Below are 15063 nucleotides of genomic sequence, written 5' to 3' on the forward strand. Positions count from 1 at the left end.
CATATATTAAAGTGTGTAAGATTTAGGGAATCAAATTCTTTAATTACTGATTTATGTGAAGTCTTAGTTATTTTAGCTTGACTACAATATTCACATTTTTTGAATCATTAACATTCAATTTCGGGATTAGGCCTAAGTTACTTAAATTAGAAATAATTTGTTTATTAACGTGGCAAAGTCTAGCATGCCAAATATTAAAAACACACAAAGATTAAACAGAAGGAGAAATTTTATTCAAATCAACCTTCAACTTAAACATGTCATTAGTAGCGTACTCTTTCCCAACAAAAATACCATTATTAATGATGGTGTACAAATCTTCCCCAATAGACTACCTAAACTCTTCCTTATTTAAAAGAAAATTAGAAACAAGATTCATCCTAATTTCAAGAACATGCATGACATCTTTAAATATTAAAGTATTTCTTGAGATAAAGCTCAGCTCAGCGTCTCCAATTCAAGCAACATTAGTGGTGTGGACATCTCCCAACAACACTTTCTTATCTTCAGCATTCATGAATGTCTTAAACATAGCACGACCATAACAGTCATGACAAGAGGCGCCAATGTCTATCCACCAACCATCACTCCCACCAACCATGTTGATTTCAGTGATCATACTAATGAATTTCTCATCATTCAGGTTAACTTGTGCATTAGAGCCAACATGTTTAGCCATGCTCTTACATCTCTTAGACATATGACCCGGTTTTCCATAATTAAAGCAAGTGAAAATTGGAGCGTCATTTCTTTAAGGTCGTGGTTGTTTCCTAGCAATCGAGAATATGGGGACATAGAGGGATTCCCATTCTTAGTTCAATTCACAACATTTCGGTTTTGAATCTTTAGTGGTTTGCATGTAGGCTTCAGAACCATACCAAATCTCTTTTTGTTGTTAGAAACAACTGAGACTTCATCTTTACGATCTTTTCTCCTACATTCCTCTTCAATTCAGAGGCGGGTGATCAGAATCTCGATATAAAACTCTTTTGTTTTATGCCGTAGTATATTTTGAAATCTTTCCAACCAGGGGGCACATTGTCAATAATAACATAAATTTGAAATTATTCATCGAGGGGCATACCTTCTGTAATTATTTCATGAGAATTTTTCTGAAGCTCATGGCATTGTGCTTCCACAAACCTTCCATCTACCATCTAATAGTTTAAGTAGAAACTTATAGCATACTTATTTGTTCCAGCTTCCTCGGTGTCATACTTCTTTTGCAGAGTTTCCCATACATGTTTAGTAGTCTTGCAGTTGCTACAATAATCATACAGATCATCACCAAGACCGTTCAAAATTATATTTTTTACAAATATAGTCATTCTCATACGATGGGGAGATTTCTTCCATGAGATGTAAATCACTCGCAACAGATTCATCAATTTTAGCATTTCCATCTGAATCCACAGAGTTCTTACCATTAGTTTGTTCGGTTGATCCAGAAGAAGCAATAAGAATATCATAATACAGAACGTTGGCTACCTTCTTTAAGTGTAGAAAAAGTTCATTTTAGCTAGCCAACGTTTGAAGTGAAGACCCTCAAACTTGAATGGTTTGTCAAAGACATCGGCCATAGTGTTACCAATAACTTCTTTGGTAGCCATGGCAGTTTTTGAAATCGTCTTAAAATTGTTGTTTCACAGTTTTGAAAATCAACCACAAAAGAAATTATCAGGTCGAGTCGCATGCTAGGTCACTCTCTTAAAGACGTTTCATGACACTGCCCAAAAATATGCAAAATAGTCAAACTATTATGTTGCCTCCAGGATAAAACAACTCAGTTCAATTATACGATCACTACTTGCACGATATGTGATAGTTCCAGAAATACAACTATCGATGGTGTTGAACCACTCGATGATGGTGTGAAAACCACTCGTAATATCTAGATAAACCAGTTGCAGATGACGCAAGCAAATCACTCAAAAATAGAAAAGAAAAATTATAGATGAGGTGAATATGGGAGAGAAGAGAGAGATTTCATGAATCTAGTGTGAATTACAAGTGATGGAATTGACGCTATTTATAGCTGGCGATCCAACCCGAATGGAGAAAATCATAGAAGAGAGTGGAACCGACCTAGTCAAAACTAGTCGTTATTCACTTGGTCAACAAGTCATTCGTTGACTCTTGGAGAGCAAGTAAACTCAGTCATAACTAGGTGTATGTAGATGACATGTCACCATTAATTAATATCAATTAATTTCTATTTTTAATTAATTAATAATAATTAATTTCCACCAAAATAATTAAATTCATTTAATTAATTTTTCACCAATTCCGGTTCCAAAAATTAAATGGTCAAGACCCAAGCCCGGACCGAGCCGAGTTGACCAGACAACAGTGCACGGGTTTGATGGTGACTTGGTGGTGTATCTCCACTCCTTTATAAAATTGGGTATCCTTGGGGCTCAATCCAATATGTGTTGTCCTTCCTTCGTGAGACTAAAATGAATCTTTTCAAATTCACTTTCATTCGTACAAACTCTTACTTGTATCAATCAATTCTTTCAAATTCTCACTCTAAATTTCATATCATTCTAAGAATTCTAACACTAATCTTAAAGGTGCCCTCTATTTGGCTGTACATGAAGCTTTCATGCCACACCGACCATCTCCTTTCTTTTTTCTTTCCACCGTGGAAAAAAAATTATTTCATAAATTTAAAGAAGAATCAAACCTCTTATCATTTAGCCATCCATACATCAATCCAGTGCAACAAATAAGAAAAAACATAAATAAAAGCATTAGTAAAACTCTAAACTCTTTCAGAAAAAAAAGGTTATTGCAACAAAGATAATAACCCCGTGAAGTTTAGTTCAAATGATACAATTACTAATAATTTTTTAAAGTTTACATAGTGAAACCTCCATCTACAGCTATAATTTGTCCGGTTATGTGTGAAGAAGCTGGAAGACAGAGAAACGCAACCAATCCTGATATGTCCTCAGATTCTCCCATCCGACCAACCGGCGTTCGAGACACTATATGTTTAACGGTATTATCCACTTCGGTAGATAACTTCTATAGAAAGACAAATTTCAATAGAAATTATATGAGCTTAAAATAATAGAGAATATAAACATTATATCAAAATAAAATCACATAATATATATTATATAAAATGAATTTACTTGGATTTTGTTGTTGTTATGGGAATGCGTATTCCATGGGGGCATAAGTTCAAATTTGACATGATAATAGAGTCTACACATATCAATAAGAACACCCTTTCCAAGAGTGACAACTAGATAATAAAATGTTCACACCGCCTATAAGGGAACAAGATCAGAAAGACACCATCTGACTATCCAATCATTGGAGCCCGCTGTTGAAAAAGTCATTGTTTTCTTATTATTTGGATTATTAGTGTTTTCTTATTATTTATAAGTAAATGAAAGATGTTTCTAATTATAGGATCCGTAATGAATGGGTTACAGATGATGCATCCAATGCTTTGGCTATATAAGATGTCAAAGCCAAAATAATATTAATTCCAACATTGAGAGCATTTTCAATAACTAGAAAAATACACTAGTGAGAAAAACTCTAAGTGAGAGAAATTCTTAAATATAATGTGTATTTTATCTTTCAATAAATAAAAAGTCGGCAGCATCTCGTATCAATTTTTGTGTGTTATTATTCCGCATTTATATCGTTATCCCACGAATCTGACTATGAGGAAATATTGTGTAGTTTTCTAACAATTGGTATCAGAGTTGGTTGGTTCTTTCCGTTTCAGAAGAGATCCAGAGGAGTCATAATCGAGTGGGAATGATGGCAGTAGACGAAGGAAAGGTGAAAATTTAGAAGTTCGATGGTGCGGACTTCAGATTTTGGAAGATGCAAATAGAGGATTATTTGTATTAGAAAGGTATGGATGAACCTCTCACGGGCACAAATCAGCGGCAATGGAGGATTGTGCCTGGACCCTTCTTGATAGAAAAGCTCTTGGAGTTATTCAATGATGTTATCCCATAATGTTGCTTTCAATATTACAAAAGAAAAGACTATGGCTGATCTTATGAAGGATCTTTCCAGCACGTATGAAAAGTCGTCGGCCTCAAACAAAGTTCATTTGATGAGGATGTTGTTCAACTTACGAATGACAAAAGGTGCATCAACGGTGTAACATCTGAATGAACTGAACGCTACTACAACCCAATTGAGTTCAGTTGGAATCGAATTTGATGAATAAGTATGGGCTTTGATACTCTTGTCTTCCATGCCATAAAGTTGGAATGCTACAGTCACAGCCTTGAGTAGCTCATCGGGAAGCAATAAGTTTAAATTTGATGATGTTCGTGATTTGGTTCTCAATGAAGAGATCCAACGGAGAGAGTCACGTGAATCACCAACCTCTTCAGTTTTGCATACAAAGTCAATGGGTAGAAGTTCAACTAGAGGAAGTGAACGCAACAAATCAAAGGTGAGACGATCAAAGTCCAAAAATCATCATAGTCCTAAGAGCTCAAAGACTATATCGTGTTGGAATTACGGGAAAACCGAACACTACAAAAATCAGTGCAAGGGTGCACCAAAGAATCAGGAGGAGAAAGATGAGGAAAACATTGCATCAACCTCAGGAGGAGGTGATGCGTTGATATGTTCTTTAGAGAGCAAGGAAGAGTCTTGGGTGTTAGAATCTGAAGCATCCTTTCACGCAACTTCACAGAAACAGTTCTTCGAAAATTATGTCCACGGAAACCTTGGTAATGAAAAATCTTGTGAGATTGTAGGAAAATGTGTAGTGAAGATCAAGTTGAACGGGTCTGTTTGGGAGCTGAAGAATGCCAGACACATTCCTGACCTGACAAAGAACTTAATCTCAGTAGGCCAGTTGGCCAGTGATGGCGACACAATAATCTTCCATGGAGATCATTGGAAGATTTCAAAAGGTGCTATGATAGTTGCTGAGTGGTACTATTTACAAGACAGTTAGAGCATGTTATTTGATTACAGTTACAACAAATGAAAGTCCCAATATATGGCACCAAAGACTAGGCCATATGAGTGAGAAAGGGATGAAGGTCATGCACTTAAACGGAAAACTATGGGGTCTTCGGTCAATAGAAATTAACATGTGCGAAGACTGTATAGTTGGAAAGTAGAAGCGAGTTAACTTTCATACAAGCGGGAGAACCCCAAAAAAGGTAAGACTCGAGCTTGTCCATTATGATGTTTGGGGTCCAACTACAGTCTCATCTATTGGTGGGAAGAAATAATTCATGACTTGTATTGATGAGCATTCCAGAAAGTTATGAGTATACTTTCTGAAATATAAGTCTGATGTATTTGAGACTTTCAAGATGTGAAAAGCGATGGTAGGAAACGAGACCGTATTGAAGATCAAAAAGCTCCGAGCTGACAATGGTGGTGAATATGTAGACAACAAGTTCAAGAATTTATGCATTGAGAACAAAATCATAATGGAGAGGACTGTGCTAGGGATACCTCAACTAAATGGTGTAGTTGAGCGTATGAATCGAACGTTGACTGAAAGAGCCAGAAGCTTATGTGTGCAATCAGTCTTACCGAAGCAGTTTTGGGCAGAGGCAGTCAACACATCAGCTTACTTAATCAATCGAGGTCCATCGGTGCCATTAGATCTTTGAATATCAAAATAGGTATGGGGAGGGAAAGAGGTAAAACTCTAACATCTTAGAGTTTTTGGTTGTGTATCGTATGTGCATATTAGTGATCATGGAAGGAATAAGCTTGATCCCAAATCAAAGAAGTGCACTTTCCTAGGTTATGGTAGGGATGAGTTTGGCTATCACCTATGGGATGATGAAAACAAAAAGATGATCCGTAGTAGAGATGTGATCTTCAATGAAAGAGTGATGTTTAAGGACAAATAGAATACATGTGCCAGCAACTCAGATTCGAGTGAGTCAGTTTATATAGAGGTGGACGATGTCCCAGAAAGTCATATAGTTGATAATCCTCAGCCAGAGGAAACAACTAAACAAGGCAGTGAGCAGCAGCCTGGCATATCAGAACTTCCGACTACACACACCTATATTGAGAAGGTCTTCTAGAACTCGTGTTCCTAACAGGAGATATATGGACTACATGTTATTGACAGATGACGGGGAGCTTGAAGATTATGTAGAAGCATGTCAGATCGCAGATGCTAGCAAGCGGGAACTTGCTATGAAAGACGAGATGAAGTCTTTGATCTCCAATTAGACTTGGGAACTTGCAGAGTTACCTATGGGAAAAAGGGCACTTCACAGCAAATGGGTGTAGCGGGTGAAAGAGGACCATGATCGCTCTAAGAGATACAAGGTCCGACTAGTTGTCAAAGGATTTCAGCAAAAAGAAGAAGTCGACTACACTGAAATCTTTGCTCTAGTTGTGAAGCTTAATACTATCAGCTTTGTGTTAGGTATTCTTGCCAATAAAGAGCTCTACCTAGAATAGTTGGATGTGAAGACCGTGTTTCTTCACTGATACTTAGATAAGGAGATATACATGCATCAACAAGAAGGTTTCTCAGAAGAAGTGAAATAGAAAATGGTGTTAGATTAAAGAAGAGCTTGTATGGTCTAAAACAAGCTTCAAGGTAGTGGTATAGAAAGTTTTAAAGCTTCATGCACAAGTAAGGTTTCTAGAAATGCAATGCCGACCACTGTTGTTTATTTAAGAGATATCATTCAAGTTATATCATTTTATTACTTTATGTCAATGATATGTTAGTAACATGTCCATATATTGATGAAATCAGAAACTTGAAGATGCAATTGTCAAAAGAATTTCACATGAATGACTTTGGTCCAACAAAGAAGATTCTTAGAATGCAAATCACGAGATATAAGCAAAGAGGAATTTTGCAGTTATCTAAGGCGGAGTATATCAATCATGTTTTGCAAAGATTCAACATGGACAATGCCAAACTAGTTAGTACACCTTTAGCTAGTCATTTTTGCTTATCAAAGGACCAGACCCCAGAGACAGAGGAAGAAAAAGAATTGATGGCTAAGATTATGAATGCTTCATCCATTGGAAGTTTGATGTACGCGACGGTATGCACGAGGCCAAACATTGTCCATGTAGTGGGAGTTGTAAGCAGGTTTATGTCAAATCCAAGTAAAACTCAATGGGAAGTTGTGAAACGGATTTTGAGGTATCTACGAGGCACTAAGGAGAAGCGTTTATGCTTTAGTAAAGGTGAATTAAAAGTACTGGGCTATGTAGATGCGGACTTTGCAGGTGAACTTGATCACCGAAGAAGTACCACCAGTTACATATTTATTGTTGGTACTACAACTGTTAGCTGAATGTCGAGGATACAAAAGATCGTTGCTCTATCCACTACAGAGGTTGAGTATGTAGAAATAACAGAAGCTATCAAAGAGTTGATATGTCTTTAAGAATTGTTAACAGAGTTGGGATTCATCCAAGAGAGGAGTGTTTTGCACAGCGACAGTCAGAGTGCAATACATTTGGCTAAGAATTCAGCATTCCACTCAATAACGAAGCACATTGATCTCCATTATCACTTCATCAGAACTCTACTTGAGGATGAGATACTAACGTTGAGGAAGATTATTAGAAGTATGAACCCTGCAGATATGTTGACAAAGGTGGTGGCTATTGATAAACTGAAGTTATGCTCAACTTCAGTTGGCCTGCTAGAATAACATACCAGAGAAGGTTGTTGCATGATCGAGGTGTGAAGACCGACTGAAGTCAATCTTCAAGTGGGAGATTGTTGAAAACTTAATTATTTTCTTATTATTTAGAAGTAAATGGAAGATGTTTCTACTTTATAGGAACCGTAATGAATGGGTTACAGATGATGCATCCAATGCTTTGGCTATATAAGATGTCAAAGCTAAAACAACATTAATTCTAACATTGAGAGCATTTTCAATAACTAGAGAAATACACTAGTGAGAAAAACTGAGTGAGAGGAATTCTTAAATATAATGTGTATTTTATCTTTCCAGTAAATAAAAAGTGTACATCAACCCGTATCAATTTTTGTGTGTTATTATTCCGCATTTACATCGCTATTCCACAAATCTGACTATGCAGAAATGTTATGTAGTTTCCTAACACCCGCCAAGACAAGTCCAAGAACAAGAAATGGTCTTACCAACATACCACTTTTAAGAAAAGAATATAGTCATATCCATTAATTGTCTTACTATAAAAAATAGATTTGCTACATGGTTTCTTGATACACAAATGAATATCAAATTAAAGTCAAACCAACTCTAACCTTGAACCTAATCCCTAAAGTCTTAGAACCGCGAATAAAGAAATTAACTACTTAGGCAAGTCTAATCTGCATCATATATGTCTTAAAATCACATAGCAGTTTAGAACAAGCACTTCATATTTGACAAACAGATAGTTGATAGATTCGTTTAACCTTGACATAACACACAAACAAGTGACTGGTGGATCTCATTGAACCTTGACGGTGCACACCACCCTTGATGTTTTGTCACTACCAAGGGTCCCCCGCCCCTTGGAAAGAGAGTGTCCCTCAATAGTTGACACAAGGCTACTCATTAGGCCGAACTCCTATACAAAAATATATCTTCTCCCATCCTAAAGTCCCAAACCTAGAATCCGTATTTCTAATAGCCCATACTTTCCAATTGAAGATAATTTGTTAAGAAGTATAGTATATTATCCCACGATAACTAAAAATTTACTAAATACATTTTAATGTGTATATTGCTATAATCCTTCTATATTAACAACAAGTGAGTGTCTTCTATCATATAAGGCAACCCCATTTTTTAAGAAGCAATCAAATTATGAGATAAAGTAATGCATTTGTAACTTGTAACACAAGCCAACTATTACAACTTGATAGTAAAGTTTGTAAGTTGGTTTTATGTTTTTCCAACTATGTAAAAGGCATATTCTCATTATACTTATATTGATTCCTCTCTCTCTCTCTCTCTCTCTCTCAATTTCCTTTAATTCTCTCTAAAATAGCCATTTCCAAATAACTTAAAACACAAGTTAACTAACAAATTAGTATCAAAGCCAAATTCGATCCTCAACCTTCATCCATGGAAAATGGAAGTAAAACCTCCAATCAAAACTCAACCAATCTATTAGTGTTCAATCTAAAACATTATGATATATGGTATGCACGAATGAAAGTCATATTCAGATTTCAATCTATGATAGATAGTGTCCAAGCTGTTGTTCACACTCTTATTATTCAATGCTCACGAAATAACTATGAAGCTTTGTACAAAAATCTATGAAGAACCAATCACTTTTGTTGATCTACTATATTCAGGTTCCGATACTTGAGATTAATATAACTTTGAAATTTAATTTTCATTCCTTAGAATTCTTTTATGTGTTTATTGTTGCTTAATCTGATTTATCACATAGTAGTTTGGTTTGGTTCAATTGAATTATTGTTCCCTAATTTTGAGTGCGAGTTACCGTATGCTTAATCCATTGATTCATTTTATTCGTAACTGATTGCTTAATACGGAAATAGGACACATGATTCTTATAATTTCATTCACGTTCGTTGATTGAAATTATGATCGAACATGGATAAAATCTGATTAGGGAAGTGAAGTTATAATAATCGATGATAGGTAGAAACTGAATCAGTAGATCATCTTATTTTATAATCACTTTTCATAATTACTTTTCTTATAATCACTTATTCTCAATAAAAAATATAACCCCCCCCCCCCTCACACACACACACACACAATTTTTTTTAAAATTGTAGCAGGTTAATAATAATCCAAGAGTCCTTGAGATACGATATTCGAGTGTCGCTTCCCTTTTTACTACATTTTATCTTAATTACTCGTTTTTGACCCGTGTGCGATAGCAAATCAGCACCCTTATCAACCAACATGAAATTCAAGATTATGATCAAAATGCTAGACCATCAATGTCTTGCATCAACCATAATTGAATATCAAAATTAGAATTGGCATTAGAGGGATGTCTATCTCAATTTTAGGATTCTCCTCCTAATGCACATGAAGATGATATATGGACTTCCCAAAATCACAATGTCAAATAAGCTATGTGAAAGGTGTTGCATTTCCAAGGCAAGAAAGTCATTCAAACATGACTTGCCAATGAAGACATAATAAAAGTTGGAGACTGTGCATTTAAATGTGTGTGACCCTTTTGAAGTGAAGTCAATAAGAGGTAATTGCTACTTCTTAACATTCATAGAGGAATTTAATAGATACATGCAAATTTACTTATTAGAGAAGAAAAGTGAAGTGTTCACCAACTTCAAAAGGTTCAAGCTGCTAGTTAAAAAGTAGGATGAATGTGTCATTAAAAGGTTGAGAACTGATGGTGATGGTGAGTACACCTCAACTGAATTTGCTTAGTTTTATGAAGAAATAATGAAGCATGAATTTGTATCACCTTACACACCTCAGCATCATGATATTGTTGAGAGAAAGAACGTAAGTATTTTTAATAGGGGAAGAAGGATGCTTAAGGAAAAGCATATGCCAATCCTTTTTTGTAGTCTTCCACTCCTGACTACGTCATCAATAAGTGTCAAACAAAGAAGCTGAACAACAAGACACCTTATGAATCTTGGTCAGATCTGAAACCAAGTGTTGGACACTTCAAGATTTTTGACTAATTATGTTACAGGCATGTACATGATCAACTCAAAAGGAAGCTTGGTGATATAGGCCAAGCCATAATCTTAGTTGGGTACCATTCAATATGTGCATACATGTTATTCTCTCCAAATGAGAACAAGGTCATGAATAGTTGATTGTGAAATTTTATGAAAGAAAAGGATGTAATTGGCTAAGAGATTCAAGTATTTCAATGCAAGAGAATGAAGGTTAAAAAAAATCAGAACCGCTCTTTAAGATGATGTCCAATAAGTAGAGATTGATCTTAAGCTTGCACAACGTCAGGAAGTGAAGAGATAGACAAGGGCCCAAAATTAATCAGTTATATTGAATGATTATGAGAGATTTTCTATCAAGCCATAAGAGAAAATGGAGCCTTATTTTAAGAAGGCATGATGGATGAATCAAAATCAATTGATCATGTTCAAGGCATGAGAGATGAGAATTGGCATGTCTCAATGAATGAAGAGCTCAAGGCCATTAAAACGAACAACATGTGAGTATTGGTTAATTATTCAACTAAGAAATCAATACATGTCTAGTGGGTTTACAAGTTGAAGTTGCAGTCAAATGTTAAAATTGCCAAGTATAAGGCAAGATTAGTAGCAAAAGGGTTTCTTCAAAAATACCAAATTGATTTTAATGAAGTCTAAGCACATAGAAAGAATGTGTTGTTTCCTTAGGGATCAAGTTGGTAAAAAGAGATTGAGAATTGAGTATTGTAAAATTGAGTTGCAATTGAAAGATTTCTTGACAAAACCCTTGAAAGCCTTAACATATTAATGGGAGGGAGAAACTAAGAGAATCTAAATTAGGAAGAGTATTAGAATGTAATTTAGTTTCTTAGTACGACTTTTGGTGACACTTTAAAAGTGTTGCACTTATAATTTGTAATACAAGCAAACTCACAACTTAACAATTAAATTTTTTAGTTGATTTTAGACTTTATAAACTATTTAAAAGCCTCTTCTCATTGTACTTGTACTAATTTCGTTCTAATAATATATATATCTCTAAATTTACTTTAATTCTCTCTAAACTTCCTTAATTTCCAAATAGTTCATATCACTAAAAACAAACTTGCAAATTTTAATGGTCTGTCAACAGTCAAACGTTTTATTGTTACTTATAAACTTGAAATAAATATTTATCCTTCTTTCTTTTACCCTACCAAAATCTTATCAGTAAGGATATACCTCGAATGGGTAAAAACAAACATCACTAAATGACATACCATTGCGTTCTCTAAGAGTAAGGTCTTGACAGGTCCAGGTGCCACAACATTAGCACGAATATTATCCTTTGCCCATTCCAATGCTACGTTTTTAGTAAACTGATTCATAGCTCCTACATAGATTTTTATTTTGTTGAAAATACTAATCATCTTCTACAATTCAATTCCATGTTAAAGAATACATATATGCATATAAACAAACACACCTTTAGAAGCTGCATAGGCAGAACTAAATTCAAAGGCTTTCAGACCTGCAATTGAGGATATGAAAACTATGCTTGCATATCCAGATTCTTTTAGGAGTGGATGTGCAAGTTGGCACAGATGATAACCAGACACAAAATTGGTACTCATTATAGTTGCTACATCTTCGTCGGTATGATCCAGGATAGGTTTAGGAGTAACTGTCCCAGCATTGTTTACCTATCAATATAAATAGTTAAAGAAAAATTAAGAGTGAAATTATTTATTATTTTTAAAATCTAATTCGAATGATAAGTTCTTACTAGAATATTGAGTTTTCCATTAAACACCGAAGTAACAGTTTCCATTAATTTTTCACGTTGGTCACGGAATAGTAAATCACATACTGATCCTGTCACGTGAAACCCTTTGCTTTTCCACTCTTCCAAACATTTGTTAATATCTTCTTCATTTCTTGAACATATATGTACAGCTGCTCCAAACTCCGCTAACTCTTCAACAATTGCGTATCTAATTTATAATACAAAAGAGAGAAAAAAAATTAACGTGATAAATTACATGTTCTCATAAGAGATAAAGTGTGTATTCAAGAACTGACCCTATGCCTCGGGTTCCACCAGTCACCAGAACTGTCATTCCTTGGAGTGACCATCTTTTGTCTTTGAAGCTGCTCAACTTTGTTTCTTCCATTTTTCTTGTTACTAGTTAATTAATCGGTGTGTTTTGGTTGTGAATTTGAAAGAAAAAGTAAGAAATAAATTTATGGACAAGAGAAATGTGGACAAACAATTGGATAAATTTTCTGACATGTACTAAGTTCATGTAACAAATGTGTGGTCGAAAAATATGTAGATAGATTACAAGATTAATTATCCAAAAACTCTTATGCATGTCTAAGAACATTCTAGGTTTTTTTAAATCCTCAAATTATTATATAAAAACTAAATTATTAGTAGTGTACATTTTAAACTAATTATACATAGTTTTAGTGTTTAAGTTACTATAAATAAGCAAAATGAAAATCGTAACATATCTATAACTTTTATTTTGGAAAAAGGGTTACCATGGTTGGTTATTAGTAATAACCAAATATGTCATATGTCATATATGTCATAGAAAGTACCCCACTTTTTTCACGATTGAAATACTGACCGATGTGAAAAGTTATTTGATGATGAGTTCGAATTCCAACAACAGCATTTTGGCATTTTCAAAATGGCACGTTCCACTAACTTTTCTCCATGGTTCAAATACAAACTAAGATGAAAAGCTTAACTTTCTGTCACAGTTATGCCTTTAACTCGATGGATAGGTTTTAGGGATACTTTTTTCTCTTCGACTTTTAACTGTGGGAAAATGTATTGTATCTTATATCACTTTTACTGTGCTCTTTATATGTTGGGATGAACAAAATTTATTTTAAAGGATAAATATTTGTTTTTTTATAATAATTTAAGTATATCATAAAAACATAATCATTTGTTCAACAAAGAAGGAATTGTATCATCTAGAGAAGAATCACAACAACAAAAAAGTTATGTTTACTGATATTTGTGGTAAACAATCACAAGTTTTAATTCACTTACATGATAAAACTCAAAAAAATCCTATGACATATTGTGTACAAACAATTAGAGAAAAGGTGGTCATGCTTAATCACTTAGTGTTTGAATGTAAGCAATTTGACGAAAACTTCAGAAAGTATAAATGCATAATTGTTAGAAGATAAAGGAAATGATAAAAAAAATGAAATGAAATGCTTTAGTTAAAAATGGGGTGCATATTCATATATTTTCTCACAAATCCACTATCTTTGTAACTTGGATGTTTGAATTCTAGAGAGACTAATAATGAAAATTGTGAACCCTTGTTACAGAGATTAAATCAACTTATATACAAGTACATCGGTAATCGTCGGAAATAGTCAAATCTCCAGCATTCGACACGTGTAGTGCTACGTGGCATTCTGTCCTTTGCGTTGCTTCCATGTGTCTTCAATCTTTGAATTGCTACAGAACTGTCACTTATGTCGAGAAAAAATCCCAAGTCCTTCATCTACCTTTTTCGAGAATCCTTAGTCGAATCTTGTAATATTGGTTTCGAACCATGTTTCAGTTACTTGTGCTTAGCCTGTGTATTTATCTCACACCCTTTTTCCTATTGAATATGTCAAATCACTGTAAACTTTTTCGAGATTCTGAACATGTTTTGAAGAGAGAGTGATCCTAATCTTGTGTAATTGTTTTTTAGATTCTTCCAAACCAGGCTTAGTGAATTTTGGTACATCTTGAGTTTAAAATCATAGGCTAACCGATAAACTCCAAAAATGTCACTTTCGATCATGTTTGCAAAATGGAAGAAAGGTGGTGTTTTTAGAAAACTCTTGACACTGTTCACAACAATCTTCATATGTCATAGTCATCGTGACTTCTACCACTTAGCTGTCACATCAACTTACATGCGTGCACCCACCATCATGATTTTAGATTTCAACTTCCAAGACCATTGCGGGCCACAAAATCAATCGCTTCAAAGGAAAATCATTTTAATTAATTTTAATTCAAAAAATCAAAACGTTAGTGGATTTCTAATTCAAGGGGGAAAACTCAAGAGTTTTCTTGCATTTTAAAATCTATATATAGATCATCATTTGCTCCTTTCTTCTTTTCACAACTTCTTCTTCTTCTATGAACCCTAAAAGCTTCTATTTTTTCGGAAAATTTTACTCTTTCTTCTTCTCACGTTCCAAGAACAATTGCTTCCGCTAATATGAAGAAATAACTTCCAGTTCCACTTATTGTTGATGTTACTGCTCCTACTCTCTATGGGAACTGCATCTATATTCCTGAGCCACCAATGGAGAAAAAAAACGTTATATAGGCTTTCCAAGTATTAGTACCTTTTCTATCTCAGGTAATGTTCATGCATTTTTAGGTCCATTTCCCAGATCCTTTGCAAAACCTGCTAAGTTAAGCAACATCTTCTCTTGTTTCCGCCACTGTA

General features: G+C 34.6%; 1 protein-coding gene across 3 annotated transcripts in view; it reads right to left on the minus strand.

Annotated features, from left to right (window-relative positions):
* Positions 1-12911, minus strand: part of LOC127127585 (tropinone reductase homolog At5g06060) — an 88563-nt gene extending 75652 nt beyond the window's left edge. Inside the window, exons 1-5 of one of the 3 annotated variants that reach the window (XM_051056833.1) lie at positions 12659-12911; positions 12363-12570; positions 12063-12279; positions 11857-11969; positions 2874-3030 (exon numbers count right to left, since the gene is read on the minus strand). In XM_051056833.1, the coding sequence (XP_050912790.1) occupies positions 2874-3030; positions 11857-11969; positions 12063-12279; positions 12363-12570; positions 12659-12750 (787 nt within the window). In that variant the 5' untranslated portion in view covers positions 12751-12911. Of the gene's footprint in view, positions 1-2668; positions 3031-11856; positions 11970-12062; positions 12280-12362; positions 12571-12658 lie in introns of those variants that run through there. The other 2 variants (XM_051056834.1, XM_051056832.1) reach the window with 2 other exon arrangements.
* Positions 12912-15063: the final 2152 nt, after the last annotated feature.

This window comes from Lathyrus oleraceus, chromosome 3 (genome assembly GCF_024323335.1).
Source record: "Lathyrus oleraceus cultivar Zhongwan6 chromosome 3, CAAS_Psat_ZW6_1.0, whole genome shotgun sequence".
NCBI lineage: Eukaryota > Viridiplantae > Streptophyta > Magnoliopsida > Fabales > Fabaceae > Lathyrus > Lathyrus oleraceus.